At 38.1% G+C, this 17,499-nt stretch overlaps 1 protein-coding gene across 1 annotated transcript; it reads left to right on the top strand.

Moving 5' to 3' along the window:
• The first annotated feature begins 1,661 nt into the window (after positions 1–1,661).
• On the top strand, positions 1,662–16,183 carry LOC112165659 (glucomannan 4-beta-mannosyltransferase 2). Its single transcript, XM_024302264.2, has 9 exons — positions 1,662–2,121; positions 2,262–2,360; positions 3,465–3,717; positions 13,436–13,546; positions 14,174–14,310; positions 14,456–14,569; positions 14,657–14,856; positions 14,948–15,142; positions 15,665–16,183. The coding sequence occupies exons 1-9, from the start codon at positions 1,792–1,794 to the stop codon at positions 15,825–15,827; spliced, it is 1,602 nt and encodes a 533-aa protein (XP_024158032.1). The 5' UTR covers positions 1,662–1,791; the 3' UTR covers positions 15,828–16,183.
• The last annotated feature ends 1,316 nt before the right edge of the window (positions 16,184–17,499 follow it).

The following is a 17,499-nucleotide window of genomic DNA, read 5'->3' as shown; positions in this document are numbered from 1 at the left end:
TTATACAGTTGGATTTGAGTTGAAGAATGAGTGATCGGTTTCGGATAGAGATGATGAAGGAGGAGAAGGAAGGGAGGAGAAAAGGAAGAAACAAAAGGAAGATAGAGATTTAAACAGAAGAGTAGAAAAAGGAGGAGAAAAAGGAGAAACAGAAGGAGAAGAAGATGCGATCGTGCAGTTTGTGTTTTAATAAAATTTAAAATGGGTTGAAGTATAAATATAACAAAATTGTCAAATACCACATCATTTTTCAAATTCAAATTTGACCCAAAATTATTAGCACATTTGTTGGAGATGCTCTAAAAAAAGAAAATGACAGATGAGTAGAGGTTGTCATCTTTGACAGAAGAAACGAGAACTGTCTTCTACCGTGGAACTGAAGGATGGGTTAGAGAGATATTGAATTGTCTTTTCTATCTGTTAGAGCTCCACGGTGGATTTTGACACCATCATTGGAGATGGTCTGAGAGGTTGTAATCTTTTGTGGGCTCTGTAATCTCCAAGCAAGGAAGACAACAATATTTCTTTTTGTTTTTCCTTGAGGTGTGCAAAATCTGAAAAGGTACAAGAAATTTAGAATAAAATCGTCACAAAAGGAAATTATGGGTAAAACACTAAAATTCATATATTCTAAGAGATTAAACTAGCAGCAGATTTGTGCCACTCGACTAATGTTCCGATTTGAATTCGGAAGTTCATAAGAAAGGAGTGGAAAATGAAGAGACCAGAAAAAAATTAGGTGTGTAAACCTTAAATAAGTAGGAAAATTTAAGCTAATTAAAATATATTATTTTCTAATTGGAGTAGTCATTCGTGCACTCTTTCCTAATTGGTGCTTGTTAGAATACATAGATTTTATGGAGACTCATGGTATTATTTTAGGATATTCTCCTTATGCTTATTGTAATATGAGGTTCAGGTTTTATGTCCCCTCCTTGTATTTTGCAATTTCATTAATCAAGGCTTGAGGGTAGCCGCACCAGCTCCCTTTAAAAAAAAACAGATTATTTTCTTTTGGAAAATTAAAAAACATTAATAGATTAAATGAATAGAGATTATCAAAGAGTAGGGATTCTATGAGTCCAAAATGACGGTACTTTTTTTTTTTGGGTTAACAAAAGTTGAGGTAAGAGGGAGGCTTCCTTACACTACCAGGGTCCGGGCAAACCTACGACCTCAACCCAACAGGACTTACGAAACTAGCCAGTGTCCCAGCCTAGCCCATTGGTATAGAATTATGCAAGACATTTTCTAAATTGTCTACCAAATGAGAGATTTTTAGCAGCGGGTATCGAACTTGTGTGAGTTTACACCTCAAGTACGCCCTTGCCAACTGAACCAACTCTAAAAAGAACTGTACCGTCATTTTGGACTCATAGAATCCCTACTCTCTTATAATCTCTATTCATTTAATCTATTAATGTTTTTTAATTTTCTAAAAGAAAATAATCTGTTTTAATTAGCTTAAATTTTAAAACTAATAAGTTATAATAGTTTGTTGTTAATTAGTGGTGGGTTGCAGGTGAGGAATGTGCAGGCGAACTGTTCTTTTTGACTTTGTGAGAGGTTGTAGTATTTTGTGGGCTCTGCAATCATTAAGCAAGGAAAAACTGGACATTGGGCAATAATGAAATTGAGCCACTCACTTGGGAACAATATAGGATTCTGTTCATTGCAAGAGGATATCTGGTCAAAACTGACTATAAAAGTGAGAGAGATCTGGTACTTCCAATTCCAATTACCCCCTGTTCATTTCATTTTTCTCTGTAGGGAGAGAGGGAGACAGGAACTATGGCTGAGAGTACCAAAGTTCTGATACCAGAGACATTCCAGGGTGGGAGTAGCTTTGACATTGCAGGCCAAATTGGGCTGATTTGGGAGCTAATCAAAGCGCCATTGATAGTTCCTCTGCTTAGAGTTGGAGTCTATGTCTCACTAGCCATGGTTCTCATGCTCTTTGTAGAGAGGGTCTACATGGGTATTGTCATTGTTTTGGTCAAAATGTTCTGGAAAAAGCCAGAGAAGCGCTACAACTATGAGCCCATTCAGGAGGATTTGGGATTGGGCAGTTCCAATTTCCCAATGGTGCTTGTTCAAATCCCCATGTTCAATGAAAGAGAGGTTGATGATAATGATAATGCCTCGTTGTTAATTACCATTATTACACTGTGCTCGTCTTCTTTTTTCTTTTCTTTTTTTACCATAATCAATTTCTGGGTCCGTCTGGGAAAAAAGCCTAAATTCATGTTATGTGTTCTCAGGTCTACAAGATCTCCATTGGAGCTGCATGTGGGCTGTCGTGGCCGTCCGATCGTCTTCTGATCCAAGTCCTGGATGATTCAACTGACCCTACAATCAAGGTTCCTATAAATATAATGACCCATCATTCATTTCATTTTTCCCTCTACCAAAACTTTCTGACAGTACCGCAATCTCATTGGTTATAGACTTATAGGACATGTTCGTTTAGTGCATTAGTTGAGCCCTCAACGTGTTCGGTAAAAACTACCAGATAGAGCATTTCCACCATCAATTATTGAGCTTTCAGTCAAATTTCTCACATGGGTTTTGCTTATAATTCGATAGGGAAAACATCACCAATGGTTACTGAGTTATGACTTATTCGACACTTAACTCACTGTATTTTCAACAATATCACTTAACTCACTCAGTTTTACATCTATCTTTCACTTAACTCACTGTGGTTAATTCTACCGTTAAAAGCTATTAAAATTGAGGGTATATTTGTCTAAACACTAAAAAAATGCATTTCTAACCTTTTTTTTTTTTTAAAAGACAATTTTTTTTTCAAATTATATTTCAGTTTAAAAAATCATTTTTTATTAGAAATCTCATAAATTTAAAAAAGTGAAAAAAAGTCTAATAAATGTAAATTGAGGGTATATTTGTCTAAACACTAAAAAAATGCATTTCTAACTTCTTTTTTTTTTTTAAAAGACAATTTTTTTTTCAAATTATATTTAAGTTAAAAAAATATTTTTTTATTAGAAATCTCAGAAATTTAAAAAATTGAAAAAAGTCTAATAAATGTAAATTTAGGGTACATTTGTCTAAACACTAAAAAAATGCATTTCTAACTTTTTCTTTTTTTAAAAAGACAAATTTTTTTCAAATTATATTTAAGTTAAAAAATTATTTTTAATTAGAAATTCAAAAAAAATTGGAAAAAAGTCCAATAAATTAATTTTTTTAAGTTAAAAATGATTTTTAAGTGTTTTGACAAATATACCCTCAATTTTAACTGCTTCTAATGGTAAAATTAACGGTAGTGAGTTAAGTGAAAGACGGATGTAAAATTGAGTGAGTGAAGTGATATTTTTGAAAATACAGTGAGTTAAGTGTCGAATAAGTCATAACTCAGTGACCATTTGTGATATTTCCCCAATTCGATATATGAAAATGGGTTGGTGATTAAAAATAGCAAAAAAATTGAGTGAATGCAGAAAATGGTGGAGGCAGAGTGTCAGAGGTGGGCGAGCGAAGGCATAAATATAGTGTACCAAATCAGACAAACTAGAGGAGGATACAAAGCAGGGGCATTGAAAGAAGGTCTGAAACGAAGCTACGTGAAACACTGCGAGTACGTGGCGATAATGGACGCCGATTTCCGACCCGAGCCAGACTATCTCAGGCGAGCCATCCCTTTCTTGGTTCAGAACCCCGAAATTGCTTTGGTTCAAGCACGTTGGAGATTCGGTAATTAATTATTCCATTAACTAATTTCATTATTATTGTTGTTAATTATTTTTAAACCCATTAATTGCGCTCTCATTATTTTTTGGAAAAATGTTACGAATAGTTTCCAAACTTTAAACTATTCTAAGCTTTCATACCCTATTGCTGAAAAACGATAGAGGAGGAACAATAATTCTTCTCCTAAATACAAGATATATTGTATGGAAAATTGTGTGGAAAATATCTCATCTTTCTGAGGGGATAAATGCTTTTACAGGTACCGGAATTTGATTACAGGGAGCATGCTTTTCTTCTTCTTCTTTTTTTTTTCTTTCAATTGCTAAATTGTTTTTCACATCTTTGCAGCTAAGGATGATACGCCACTAATGAAGGTAGTTTATTGGATTTACAAAAGGTGGACACCATCGATGGAACCCATTAGCTTTAGTTTATGCAGAGTTTGCATAATCTCATAACAAGCAAGAGAGTAAAGAGAACGAGGGAGAGAGAGTAAGACCAAAATACCCTTAAAAAAAAGTACATGTGATTTGACTTAATGGAGTTAAAGAGGCATATATGAATTGTAGTTAAAATTAAGAAATTGAGGTATCAAAGTAATAGTTTATGAAGTTGAGGTACCATTGTGATGAATGACCTAAAATTTAGGTATTGTTTATGACTTTTGTTTTCCCCCTATAAAGTGTCGATGGTCTTGGTTTTTTCTTCCTTTTTTCTTTTGGGTAAAAGCCTTTTGTTTTCGTTGGTGGGGGGTTTGGGTTAGTTGTGCATGGGCGATGGGGTCTGCTATTAGGGAAGTCATTCAATCACGATCATGACACTTGTTTGTCTTCAAGGCACCCACGTCTCGTAAAAGTTAGTTGTTTTAGTTTTAGTTTTAGTGCCATGAATCAAGGTGTTTCAATTTTCCCATTACGTCTTAATTGAAAACCTAAACCTAACATAGAAATAATCATAGCACAAGCTTTCCATTTTGGAAACGTTCTCTTTTGATAGTGTGTGATGTTATTTTGTTACATTGTGGAGCAGTTCATCACGTTACTCATAGTTTAATAATGTAATATGTCGTAAGTTAAATTTTTAGACCAAATTAGTGATGTGTAACTACAGTACCCGAAATTGCTGGAAACGGTGCTAGAAATGTGAGCTAGATTTGTCATTTTGCGGCAAGCTACCAAGGATTGTAGTTAGTGGCATGGGGTAGAATTACTACCGCTCTCGGATTGTCCAAATCAGACGGAACAGAGTCAGCTCCCGTTAAATTTTTTTTTTTGGGGGGGAGGGGGGGTAAATTTGTCTTTTCACTGCTATATTCATCTTCTGCCATCAATCCGTCACTTATCATCATCTCAGTTACTCGATCTAGTAACTACCTCCTATCCTAACGTTCTATCCATGTCATACCAAAAATGCAAACAAAAGAATTAAAACAGAAATAAAGAAAAAAATTACACAGAAAATGAAAGCCAAACCACCATTTGGTTTCTAGGTAGATCTATAACCTTTTACTTCCATGAAACCAGAGTACGTACTTTGATTTGATACAGAGCTATTGAGATTAAACTCCAGCAAGTGTAGGAAAACATATTCTCTCATTGTTCTTGTTTCTCATGTTCTTGGTTCACTCATTCCTATCAAGTCCGGGAATCTCAACATCACGTTCACCCCCACTTTGTCATATAAGAAATCATATGTTTTCATGAACGGGATTGAGCTGATACCTATGCCGGATATATTCCATCCAACCAATTTGGTCGGATTCGATGAACAAACAGTCGATGTACAAAGCTCGACTCTTCAAACTATGTTTCGGCTCAATGTGGGTGGGGAGTAAGTTGGGTTAGCCAACTACTCCGTTGGGCTTAACCAGAAAAAAAATAAATAAAGAAGACATTGATGATTAGGGATGACAAAAATCCTCAGCGAGGCGGAGCTCTATTGGATACTCGCCCCTAATGGAGGGAGAATTCGAGGACAAATGGGGAATGGGGATGGGGATACCCAATCCCCGCTATCTAAGATTGGGGGTGGGGCAGGGATGGTATTGTGATCCTCATCCCCAAACCCGCCCCAATAATATATACATATATTTAATTTATATATTTTTTAATTTATATATATATATTAATTTATTTATTTTATAACATAATCACAAATATATACATTTACTACTTCGCTTTAATGACTACACTTACATTAATAGTGTTTTGACTTTTGCACTCACTGAATTATGAATTTAATCATGTTTTAATTTTATTTGTTGTAGATTTCGATTTAAAAAAAAGTTAATATGAGAAAAAAATTATTTTTATGTTGAAGGAAGAGATATTTTGAGAGAGATTTATGAGAGAATTATATTTCATTATTGAGAATAGGAGCCCTATATATAGGGATTACCAAGTACATGTTCTAATGTTACGAGAAAACTTAATCCAAGTAGAACTAGGAATTCTAAAACCTTCTCTTCTATTACTACTCCTAGTTTGATTAGGCACACATAAAACTGATTTTCCTTCAATGCTCCCCCTTGTGCCGCTCAAACTTCGTGATAACGCTTCATCCATTGCCTCGTTAAAAACCTTGCGAGAGTGAAAAACCCTGTGGTACAAAAACAAGCTCGAGGATGAGAAAAAAAGTACAACACGTCCTCTACTCTTCGAGATCGAACATGTAGACATCATAACTCCCCTTGTATCTCCCCCTGATTGCTACAATTATGGGAGTTCGGATAACTTTCTCAATCCGATGCTCTTCACATGTTTCTCGAAGGTGGATTTAGGTAACGACTTAGTGAATAAGTCTGCTACATTATCCTCTGATCGGATTTGATTCACTTCAATCTTTAGAAGTGATTGTTGTTGCTGATTATAAAAAAAAACTTAGGCGATATATGCTTGGTGTTGTCGCCCTTGATGAAACCTAACTTCATTTGTTCAATATAAGCTGCATTATCCTCATAAATGCATGTAGGTTCATCCGTGGTAGACTTCAAACCACAACTTCCTTGAATATGTCTAATTACAGACCTTAGCCATATACATTCACGCACGGCTTCATGTAGAGCAATAATCTCTGCATGATTTGAGGAAGTAGCAACAAGAGTCTGTTTTGTAGACCTCCAAGATATCGCAGTGCTTCCCATGGTAAAGACATAACCCGTTTGGGAGCGACCTTTGTGAGGGTTAGAGAGGTACCCTGCATCAGCAAAACCTATCAAGACATCGTTGTCGTTTTGATGGAGGGGAGTAGGAAGATGTCGGCCACCATGGACGGTAGTGGCGCCGGCGCCGGCAACATGACCGGTGGCCAACTTTTGGATGGTGGCTTTTTGCCTCTTGGGGTCCGATCCCAAAATTCTGTCATTCCTTTTCTCTCTGTAGGGATAAAATAGGCCCATATCAATCGTATCTCTTAGGTATCGAAAGATTGTCTTTACACCAATCCAATGGTAGTGTGTTGGAGCAGAGCTATGTCGAGCTAACAAGTTCACTGCGAAGGAGATGTCCGGTCTTGTGCATTGAGTTAAGTACAATAATGCGCCTATTGCACTTAAATAGGGCACTTTGGCCTCTAATGATTCTTCGTCCTCATCCTTTGGGCGAAGTAGATCTTTTCCGGGCTCAAGACTACGGCCGATCACGGGAGTACTCACAGGCTTTGCTTTATCTTCATTAAAGTGCCTTAGAATTTTCTGAGTATATGCAGACTGATAGATCAAAATCCCATCACTACGGTGCTCGAGTTCTAAACCGAGACAAAACCATGTCTTCCCAAGATCTTTCATCTCAAATTCGGATTTCAAATATTTAGCAGTTTCCTTTAACTCATCTTGAGTTCCAATTAGGTTCATGTCATCGATATAAATTGCTACGATTGCAAATCCGGAACTTGTTCTTTTAATGAACACGCATGGGCATATTTCATTATTAATATATCCCTTTCCAATAAAGTAGTCACTTAGACGGTTATACCACATCCGTCAGGATTGTTTTAATCCATTTAGTGAGCGTTTTAATCTTATTGAAAACGCGCTTCGTGGTTTAGAGCCACTTGATTTGGGTAATTGGGTAATTGAATTTAGATCCCCATAGAGATATGCTGTAACCACATCCATAAGCTGCATGTCAAGTTTTTCGGAAACTACCAAACTGACAAGGTAGCGGAACGTTATAACGTCCATTATGGGAGAATATGTCTCCTCGTAGTCGATTCCAAGGTGTTGTGAGAAACCTTGCGCCACGAGGCGGGCTTTATATCTAACCACCTCATTTTTCTCATTAATCTTTCTATCAAAGACCCATTTATGGCCAACAAGTTTTACATCTGGGGGTGTCTACGTTATAGGTCCAAACACCTGTCTCTTTACTAGTGAATCCAATTCAGCCTGGATCGCATCTTTCCATTTAGGCCAATCCGCTCTTCGTTGACATTCTTCGACATAGCGAGGTTCGATATCATCATATTCAATAATTCCTTTTGCAACATGATATGCAAATGCATCATCAATAGCCATAGAATTTCTATCCATCATCTCATGTACACTAGTGTAATTCATGGAGATCTCTCTATTCTCTGGAGTTGGTTCTGACATTGGAGCGTCCCCTAATGATGTCTCTTGGACATAACCATAATCCGGAATATTCTCATGAGATGGATTATTTACATCGATGATTAATGGATTATTTTGTGCCAAACTCGCTTTCTTTCTTGGGCGAGAATCCATCGAACCTATAGGCTTCCCGCATTTCCTGGCAGGAGCCATGGGCCTAGGCACAACGTCACCAAGGGTGGGGACATTGGCGCCATGCTCAGGTATCCTTGAGATGGCGCCATGTCTTCTAATTTTAGGGACATAAATCCTTGCAGGGACGTTTGCAGCAGGTATATGTGATCTCGTCACTTTATCGATATCAGAAAACGCATCAGGCATCGATTCTGCTACATTCTGAAGATCGAGAATTCTCCGCACTTCAATTTTGAACTATGTGGTTTGGGGATAAAGATGAGACAGAGTGGGGACAAACCACGTTAATTTATGTCGTTCCTGTTGAACATTTATGTTCTTATCTCCCCTTAACGACGGGAAGACTGTCTCATCAAAGTGACAATCCACAAATCTAGCAGTAAAGAGATCGCCTGTCAAGGGTTCTAAGTAGCGGACAATCGTTGGAGAATCATATCCAACATAAATGCCTAATCGTCGTTGATGACCCATTTTGGTGCGCTGTGGAGGCGCAATTGGCACATAAACTGCACACACAAATATGCATAAGTGTGAGACATTAGGTTCATACCCAGTCACCATCTGGGACGCAGAAAAGGGTTGAGTGGCAGTAGGCCTCAGACGAATAAGCACAGCTGCATGCAATATTGCATAGCCCCAAGCAGAAATAGGGAGATTGGTGCGCATTACCAATGCCCTAGCGATCATTTGTAGTTGTTTAATGAAGGCTTCTGCGAGACCATTTTGGGTGTGAATATGAGGAACTGGATGTTCAACTTCAATCCCAAGACATGCAATAATCATCAAAAGTCTTTGATGTAAACTCCCCAGCGTTGTCTAATCGTATAGACTTAATAGGATGATCAGGGTAGTGAGCCCTCAATTTAATAATTTGGGCTAGGAGTTTAGCAAATGCAGCGTTCCTTGTGGACAAAAGCATGACATGTGACCAGCGTGTCGATGCATCAACCAACACCATAAAATATCTAAATGGTCCGCATGGTGGTTGAATAGGTCCACAAATATCACCTTGGGTTCTCTGCAAGAATGGTATATTTTCTTTAGTGTCCTTTGCATAGGATAGTCACGATCCTAATTTTGCTAAAGAGAAGGCTTTGCAGAATGAATGATGGGCTTTAGAAACAACCAATGAGGATTTTGGTTGAGCCATGAAGTCACAATTGACTTTAGAAGTAAAATTAAGAGACAAAAGAGCATTGGTGGGGTCAAAGCCACCCTTGGGCAGTGGGGGGACTGCGGCGCTGGCCAAGGATGGCCGATTTTGGGGGTGAACGGTGTCGTAGGGGGCAGGGGCTCTTTCGGGGTCCAAAATCTGAGTTTTACTTCTTTTCGTTCTGAAAAATGGATGTCCGTGTGAAGTCTTTAATATACAGATCATCATATCACGACCTGGGTGTCCCAAACGGTCATGCCAAAGCCTATATGTGTCGGAATCCTATAAATCATCTCTCATAACATGATTGGATTCAATTATTCAAATAGTGGTTGCATATAACCCACTAGATCGACACATAAGTTTCTCTAAGACTCTTTTATGTCCGTAGTCATTAGAGGTGATGCAAAGGAACTCTTGTCCATTCTCACAATGTGTTTCCACATGAAAACCATTGGCTCTTATATCTTTGAAGCTCAATAGGGTTCTTCTTGCCCTAGGAGCATAAAGAGCTTCGGTGACATTTAAAATTGTGCCTTTTGGCAACATATATTGAGCTGGTCCTCTACCATGAATCAATTGAGATGATCCAGCCATTGTAGTCACGAAAGATCGAGAAGGCGTCATCCAGAGAAATAGTTGCCTATTTCGAAGGATGGTATGTGTAGTTGCACTATCCACGAGGCATTCTAGCTCTCTGGAAGACATACTGAAAAAATAATAAAGTTCAAAATTAAAATATGTCCAAGACATTGAAAAATAAATCGATACTTTATTAATAAAATAGCCAATGATTACATCAAAGTTTCCAAAGTCTAATCCAAAATAAAAATCAAATTTAGACAAATCGTAGTCACTCTATCTATTTGGTAACTCCAATCAAATATGACCAGGGAAGTAGAGAGAGATGTCAGTGGAGCGAGGCTCTCTTAAGTACCACTAATCTCAATTACTTTCCTAGACATCATACTTCATTGGGTGCGCCACATAAGAAAGAGCTAATACAAATGTCATTTATTGACTAGGGCATATTGCCATTACATAATTCTTGGAAAATAAATAAGGACTATACTAATCAAAATCTGCAGCATCTTTGTGCAATTCTTTGTCAGATTTGAAGTTCGCTATGGTGAGATTGACGTTGGCATCATCACCATCTTCTTCTTCTTTAGCAAGATAGGCTTCATGCTCTCTAAAGTCTCTATATGCCTTGTAATGTGCAGCTAATTGTTTGCTTGCATTGCATTGCTTGAACCAATGCTCACTTGATCCACATCGATGACACATGTCATTGTGATTGCCTCCCTTTAATTGAGGTGAATTGTTTGCACTTGGGTGGCATCCCCTAGAGGAGTTGGCACCGTTCCCACGGCCTTGGGCGGCTCCACCACTTCCTGGAGCCCCACGGCCTCCTCTCCCAGGTTGTCATGTGTTGCCACGTGTTCATCCTTCATTCTGACTATTACCTTCCTTTGTAGGGCAGTTATATGGACCAAAACGTCCGTTGTGTCCCTTATTTTTAGGGTTCCGCTCGTTGCGCACTCCTTTGGGTGCATTATTATAATTCCCCTCTTGAACGCTCTTAGTTCCCATAGGCCTTGAATAATAATTATTTACGATGATATTATCATGTTTTTCAGCTACAGACATAACATTAATTAGCTGATGAAACCTTGTGATCCGTCCAGTATTGTATTCGGTTCGATATTGCTTTGATACCAATATTGCTGAGACGGGGAAGGTGGAGAGAGTTTTCTCAATTAGCTCTTGCTCTGTGACGGGTTGTCCACAGAATCCCAACATGGTTTTGAGGCGTAGAGCTTCTGAATTAAATTCAGCTACAGACATGAAGTAGGCGAATCGTAGATTGTTCCATTAAACTTTCAAGTCGGGGAGGAGGGACTCCTTAACATTGCCAAAAAGGTCTTCTAGCGCAACCCATAATTCCCTAGCATCCTTGATTTCCATGTACTCCAATTGGAGTGATTTATCCATGTGGCGTCTCATCAAGATGAGGGTGGTGGCATTATTTGTAGCCGTACGCTCAAATATGAGCTCGGGATTTGGTGCCTGAATTACAGGTAGAATCCCTTTTGATGTGAGATGGTTCTCAACATCTGTGACCGTGATATTCCGAGCCAGTTGAGTCAAGTATAGGAAAGTCAAGCTTCGGCTTCGACATCCTGAAAAACAAGAAGAAGAAGAATATTAGTTTTGGAGTTAAAACTTCCACGACAACTAATAAATAATAAGATTTCCGAGCTATGCTACCAAGAAATCAATTTTCAAGAAAATTTGGATTAGACCGAAACAATGATGTTTAATATAGTCATAAATCGATGTTTGCGGACTCTCTTAGTCTGAAGTCTTTACGAACGCTCTTAGTTCGTTAATAGCGTGAATCCCCACGATTCTGCTTTTCAAGAATCGAACCCACATTATAAGAAAGGTGGGATGTAGAAGAAGGGAGGTCGCAAGTCCCCGAAGAAAAAGAAGGAGAAATTAAATTACGGAAAGCAGGAACTTTAATTATAAAAACTTACTTGGTTAATTTGAGGCTTGAAACCTTGAAGTCTTGCACTTATGAAGCTTGAACTATTTGTTGATCGATGGAGGGGACTTTGGATGGCTTGGTGGTGATGGCAGTAGTAGGTTTTGAGTTACTACCGAAGGTTGCAAGGATGTAGGCCGAAAGCTGCTGCTGCTAGTTTGGTTTGGAGGCAGTTCGGGTGGTTGGAAAGACTGCAGGGGCAGCTGTGGGTGCTGTGGTCCGAGAAGGCTGCAGATGCAGCTGGGATGCAAACGCAACAGGGGCAGCAGAGAATACGAGCAGCAGGGGCTGCGGTGATACTGCAGAAGCAGCGATGCAGGGCTGCAGGCGCGCGCAGTGCAGGCTGCGGTGGTGAGCTAGGCTAGCACGAGCTAGGGGCCACAGCAGATTTTGGTGAGAAGAGTTTTCGGGTTTTGGTTTTTGTTCTTGTGGTTAGAATTCGTGCTGATAACGTGTTTAAGGAATAGATATTTTGAGAGAGATTGATGAGAGAATTATATTTCATTATTGAGAATAGGAGCCCTATATATAGGGATTACAAAGTACATGTTCTAGTGTTACAAGGAAACTTAATCCAAGTAGAACTAGGAATTCTAGAACCTTCTCTCCTATTACTACTCCTAGTTTGATTAGGCACACACAAAACTGATTTTCCTTCAACATTTTATTGATTAAATTCTTATTGGGGATTTGGGGCGGGTTTGGAGGCTTAGTCCCTAGTGGGGATGGGGACCGGGAATCCCCAATACATTTTTATTAGGGATTGGGGCGGGGATGAGAGTGGAGAATGATCCCGGGAATGGAGATGGTATTGTGATCCCCATCTCCCATCCGCCCTATTGCCATCCCTAATGATGATAAGTGATGGACTGATGGCAGAAGACAAATATAGCAGTGAACTGGAGAAAAAGAGAAGCCAGAGCAATTAGAAGACGAAAGGGTTTATGATTTGTTTATTTAATGAATAATCTCATATTAATGTATATTAGTTATATTATTATTAAATTACTTTTTCTCTTTGTGAGAATTTATTAAGTTAACCATAGTTAGCCTATGGTTATGAGTTATCATACATGATAGATTTTTATTGGGTGGTGGTATCACTACCAAGGGGCTAGTGATGATCAAATTTGAATCCCCTACTTTTTAATTATTTTGTATTTTTGTTTTCTATTATTGATGGGGGCCGCAATTATATTTTTATTTTATTTTATTTTTTTATTTTTTTTATTTGTATTTTTGGTGAATAATGACCTTGACATTGGTTTTGTAGTGAACGCGGACGAGTGCTTGCTGACAAGAATGCAAGAGATGTCATTGGATTACCATTTCACAGTTGAACAAGAAGTTGGGTCAGCAACACATGCCTTCTTTAGCTTCAACGGTGAGTTATTTTTCTCATTCATATGGTTTGTTTTTAATGTCAGTTCCCCATGCCAGGACCAAGCTTGGTTCTTTCATTTTCTGCTTCTTAGTTGGTATGTGAGAGTGACTGGAAAATAATTCTGACCAAGTCTGCTAGACCAAGACTTTAGCTTCGACAACTAGAGGTGCCGGGAGATGTTAGTGCCATCGTCATTAATTCATTATCATCAGCATCAGCAGTCATGTTGTGGTTTAATATAATGGAGTGCTAGGTTACATCTAAAATCCAACCGTTGCCAAAGTTGTTGGTTTTTAAACAAGAAAATTTGATCTTCAAAAGTCATACTTGTGGATCAATTGACATTGATTATTCTCGTTTAAAGGTTTAATGTATTTTGTCCTGATTTTAGTGGATCCTTGACCGATCCATGACTTTAATTTAAATATAGATGTGCATTTTCATTGTCAAGTTTCTGTTCAACCCCCTGGTAAAAAAGTTTTTATCACATTGTTGCATATTGCACATAGTTTTACTCTGATCGTTCTTACAGAGATGATCATTTTTAAACAATGAAATGGATACTGCTCATTTTCATCTTCCATTTACAACTGTAGCATTTGTATTTGACATATTGATATATTGCAGGAACTGCCGGTGTGTTGAGAATTGCTGCTATTAATGAGGCAGGTGGGTGGAAAGATCGTTCAACAGTGGAGGATATGGATCTTGCTGTCCGAGCTGGTCTCAGAGGCTGGAAATTTTTGTACCTTGGTGACCTTCAGGTAGATCCTTTAACTGGATATGAGTTCATATGGTTTATGAACGTCAATTTTACACTTATCGGTGTGAAGTTATATTTGTGATTTACTTATGTGTGCGAAGTTACATGACATGAACTCGAATACTGATTAATTATCTTCGGTTCAGGTGAAAAGTGAACTTCCTAGTACCTTCAATGACTACCGTAACCAGCAGCACCGATGGTCTTGTGGTCCAGCTAATCTGTTCAGGAAAATTGTCATGGAAATAGCAATGAATGAGGCGAGTTTAATTGGATGATAAAATATTCACACATTTTACTAATCCAAGACATTTTCTAACGTCATTTTTTTTTTCCTACTGCTGCAGAAAGTTACATTGTGGAAGAAATTCTATGTCATCTACAGTTTCTTCTTTGTTAGGAAGATCATTGTCCACATGGTGACTTTCTTCTTTTACTGTGTAGTGCTTCCCCTGACCATTTTTCTTCCTGAAGTTGATGTTCCAATTTGGGGAGCAGTTTATATTCCTTCCATCATTGCCATCCTTAACTCAGTTGGAACTCCAAGGTAATGTAGACTCTGCATTTGGGTTTCTTCATCACTCGTCTGTCTATTTACACTTTCATGTAGCTTATGAAAAATCTTCTTCAATTTGCAGGTCAGTTCACCTTTTGTTTTACTGGATCCTTTTCGAGAATGTCATGTCCTTGCACCGGACCAAGGCAACTTTGATCGGCCTATTCGGAGCCGGGAGAGCCAATGAATGGGTTGTCACCGAGAAACTGGGAGATGCTGCCAAGAACAAACCAGCCCCCAAATTCTTCAAGAAACCAAAGTTCAAGTTTGGCAACAGGTAAAAGTTCATCAACACTTAAAATTCTTTCTGCTGCATACTGACTGTCATTCTTAATTTCCTTTGTCATGTGCCTGCATAGAAATTTGTAACTATTTGCATTGACACCACATCTACACTGGACCACCCAGAGCCTGTCTTTCTCTACAGAACTATATGCATTGGTATTAAACCAACCACTTGTAGTTTATGCTTAAATTATTAGACAAGATGACCTACTCCACAAGTAAGAACAATTTTTTCTCTGTTTTACCGGCCAGTTCAACTAAGAATCTTTGCATAGGTCATTACATAAATCTACTGCTAGAATATGACAGCAGACGACTTTATAAACTCTAGGAGTATTTTAGGGTGAGAAATATAGAACAACATGTGGGCTTAGAAAATTTTGTATTAACGTATTGTTAGTGGTATTAATTGCTTTGTCCTCTATTGGTTTGGTTATTCTTTCAACATTTCTATATACCCTTGACTGAAAATATGAAAATTTATTGATGTTGCATCTTTGTTTGTCATTAACAGACTGCACATGTTGGAGCTGGGATTTGGATTGTTTCTGTTCTTCTGTGGATGCTACGATTATGTACATGGGAAGAACAAGTACTTTATATACCTTTTCCTCCAAACCATCACGTTCTTGATATGTGGATTTGGTTACGTCGGAACCATCATCCCCAGCTCCTAGTGGCAGCAAAATTCGCAGTTAAACTATATAGATTTAAATTGATAGAATCCTCTTATTGTTTGTCACCATGTCATGTGTTAGGGGCCGCATTTATAATGCCACAAGCAACCTTGTCCAGGGTCATTAGTTAAGCCTTTGGTTGGTTGCTTGTGTGCATGGGGTGTTTTGCTTATGTAATTTATTTTATTTTAGCATTTAGTCTCCTCGGCCAAGTGCACGTTTCTCACAGCCTTAGTCATTTAAGTCCGATATGCTCTTTGGGGAGGGGTTCCTAATCGGCATAGTTTGGACTATGGAACTAGTATAGGTAAGCACATGTACTTTTGCCCCCCTTACTGTCTTACCATCAATAAAAGAGGAATTATTCAATCATCTGTGTCTTGTGAGATTACTCCTTGATCTTTTCTTTCGATTATTCATTGTTCTTCGTGGTTGCCTAACATTTATATAATTGTGTTCTTGCTTGCCACTAGCTCTATTTTAATATTGTGTGACTTTCATTGTTCCTTGCAAGGTACTCACTTGGTTGACTTGCATGCTAGCAAGTCCTGCACGGTCCTCTTTGCGCATTGCAAAGTTTGGATTGTGACACCATGCCTCTACAACAAGATCTATGTAAGTGGAGTTCTATGAGCAAATGTTGGTTGAAACTTATATTATTTTCAGCTCACTAAAAATTCATCCTGTCGGTGGAAAATAGTTCTTACTGCGCCTTCCTCAACGAAATCTGATGCCATATTTCAAGTACACATGGAAATTTTCAGAGAGAAAGTAAATGATGCGTTATTAGCAACATATTATACAGATTGAAATTTTTCAAGGAAGATGCAGATGCCATTTTTTAAAAGGACAAGGAGATTGTAGTTATATTTTCTTCAAATAGGTTGCTTGTAATTGAGAAGTTTTGTTCTTCTTTCTTGGATTGGCCGTTTTTAGTTTTCTTTTCTTTTTTCCTTGGATTGTGGATAATAAGCTCATGGGTGAAATAATTGAAAGTTGTAATCAAAAGTTTGTCATCATTTCACCTCATCCTGTGTCTAGTTGTGAGTTGTGACTTTGTATCAGATTAAAGTACTCACTACACATTATTATACTATACTATATAGGGAGAATTCCACAAATTGTCACTCAACTATGACTCATTCGACACTTTGATCACTAAAGTTTCAAATATATCACTTTGGTCACTCAACTATTACACTATCAATCACTTTATTAATTTTTTTCATTAAAAAAAATATTTCTTGGGTGGCTAAAGTGATTGAGAGTGTAATAGTTGAGTGACCAAAGTGATATATTTGAAACTTCAGTGACCAAAGTGTCGAATAAGTCATAATTGAGTAACCATTTGAGAAATTTTCCCTACTATAATATTAAAGGAGGGTGCAGGATTTACTGTTCATCATCGGAGCCGATGGTGACAAGACTATTTTGTCTTCTTTTTCCTTTTAATTACAGTCAGCCATTCACCCTAGGTTTATCAAGCTATCGCCGTCTAGCGAGTGCTCGACCTTTTTCCACGCTTTTGTTCTTCTAGCTTCTGTGTCCCGGTACTCACTTTCGAAATCAAATCCCAAAATCACATAAATAGAGAAAACCAGCGAGAGCATAGAAATTCAAATCAGCCCAGAAACGTGATTAGCATCCGAGAGAGGTAGAGGGTTTTTAGGTA

Source organism: Rosa chinensis, chromosome 5 (assembly GCF_002994745.2).
Source record: "Rosa chinensis cultivar Old Blush chromosome 5, RchiOBHm-V2, whole genome shotgun sequence".
NCBI classification, from domain to species: domain Eukaryota; kingdom Viridiplantae; phylum Streptophyta; class Magnoliopsida; order Rosales; family Rosaceae; genus Rosa; species Rosa chinensis.
The sequence above is the reverse complement of the archived record's forward strand: the minus strand, read 5'-3'. Positions and strand labels throughout refer to the sequence as shown.

Coding starts and splice junctions, on each gene's coding strand:
- LOC112165659 (XM_024302264.2), top strand. CDS start 1,792: ATGGCTGAGAGTACCAAAGTTCTGATACCAGAGACATTCCAGGGTGGG. Junction 14,857..14,947: donor AACTCAGTTGGAACTCCAAG/GTAATGTAGACT, acceptor TTCAATTTGCAG/GTCAGTTCACCTTTTGTTTT. Junction 15,143..15,664: donor AAGTTCAAGTTTGGCAACAG/GTAAAAGTTCAT, acceptor TGTCATTAACAG/ACTGCACATGTTGGAGCTGG.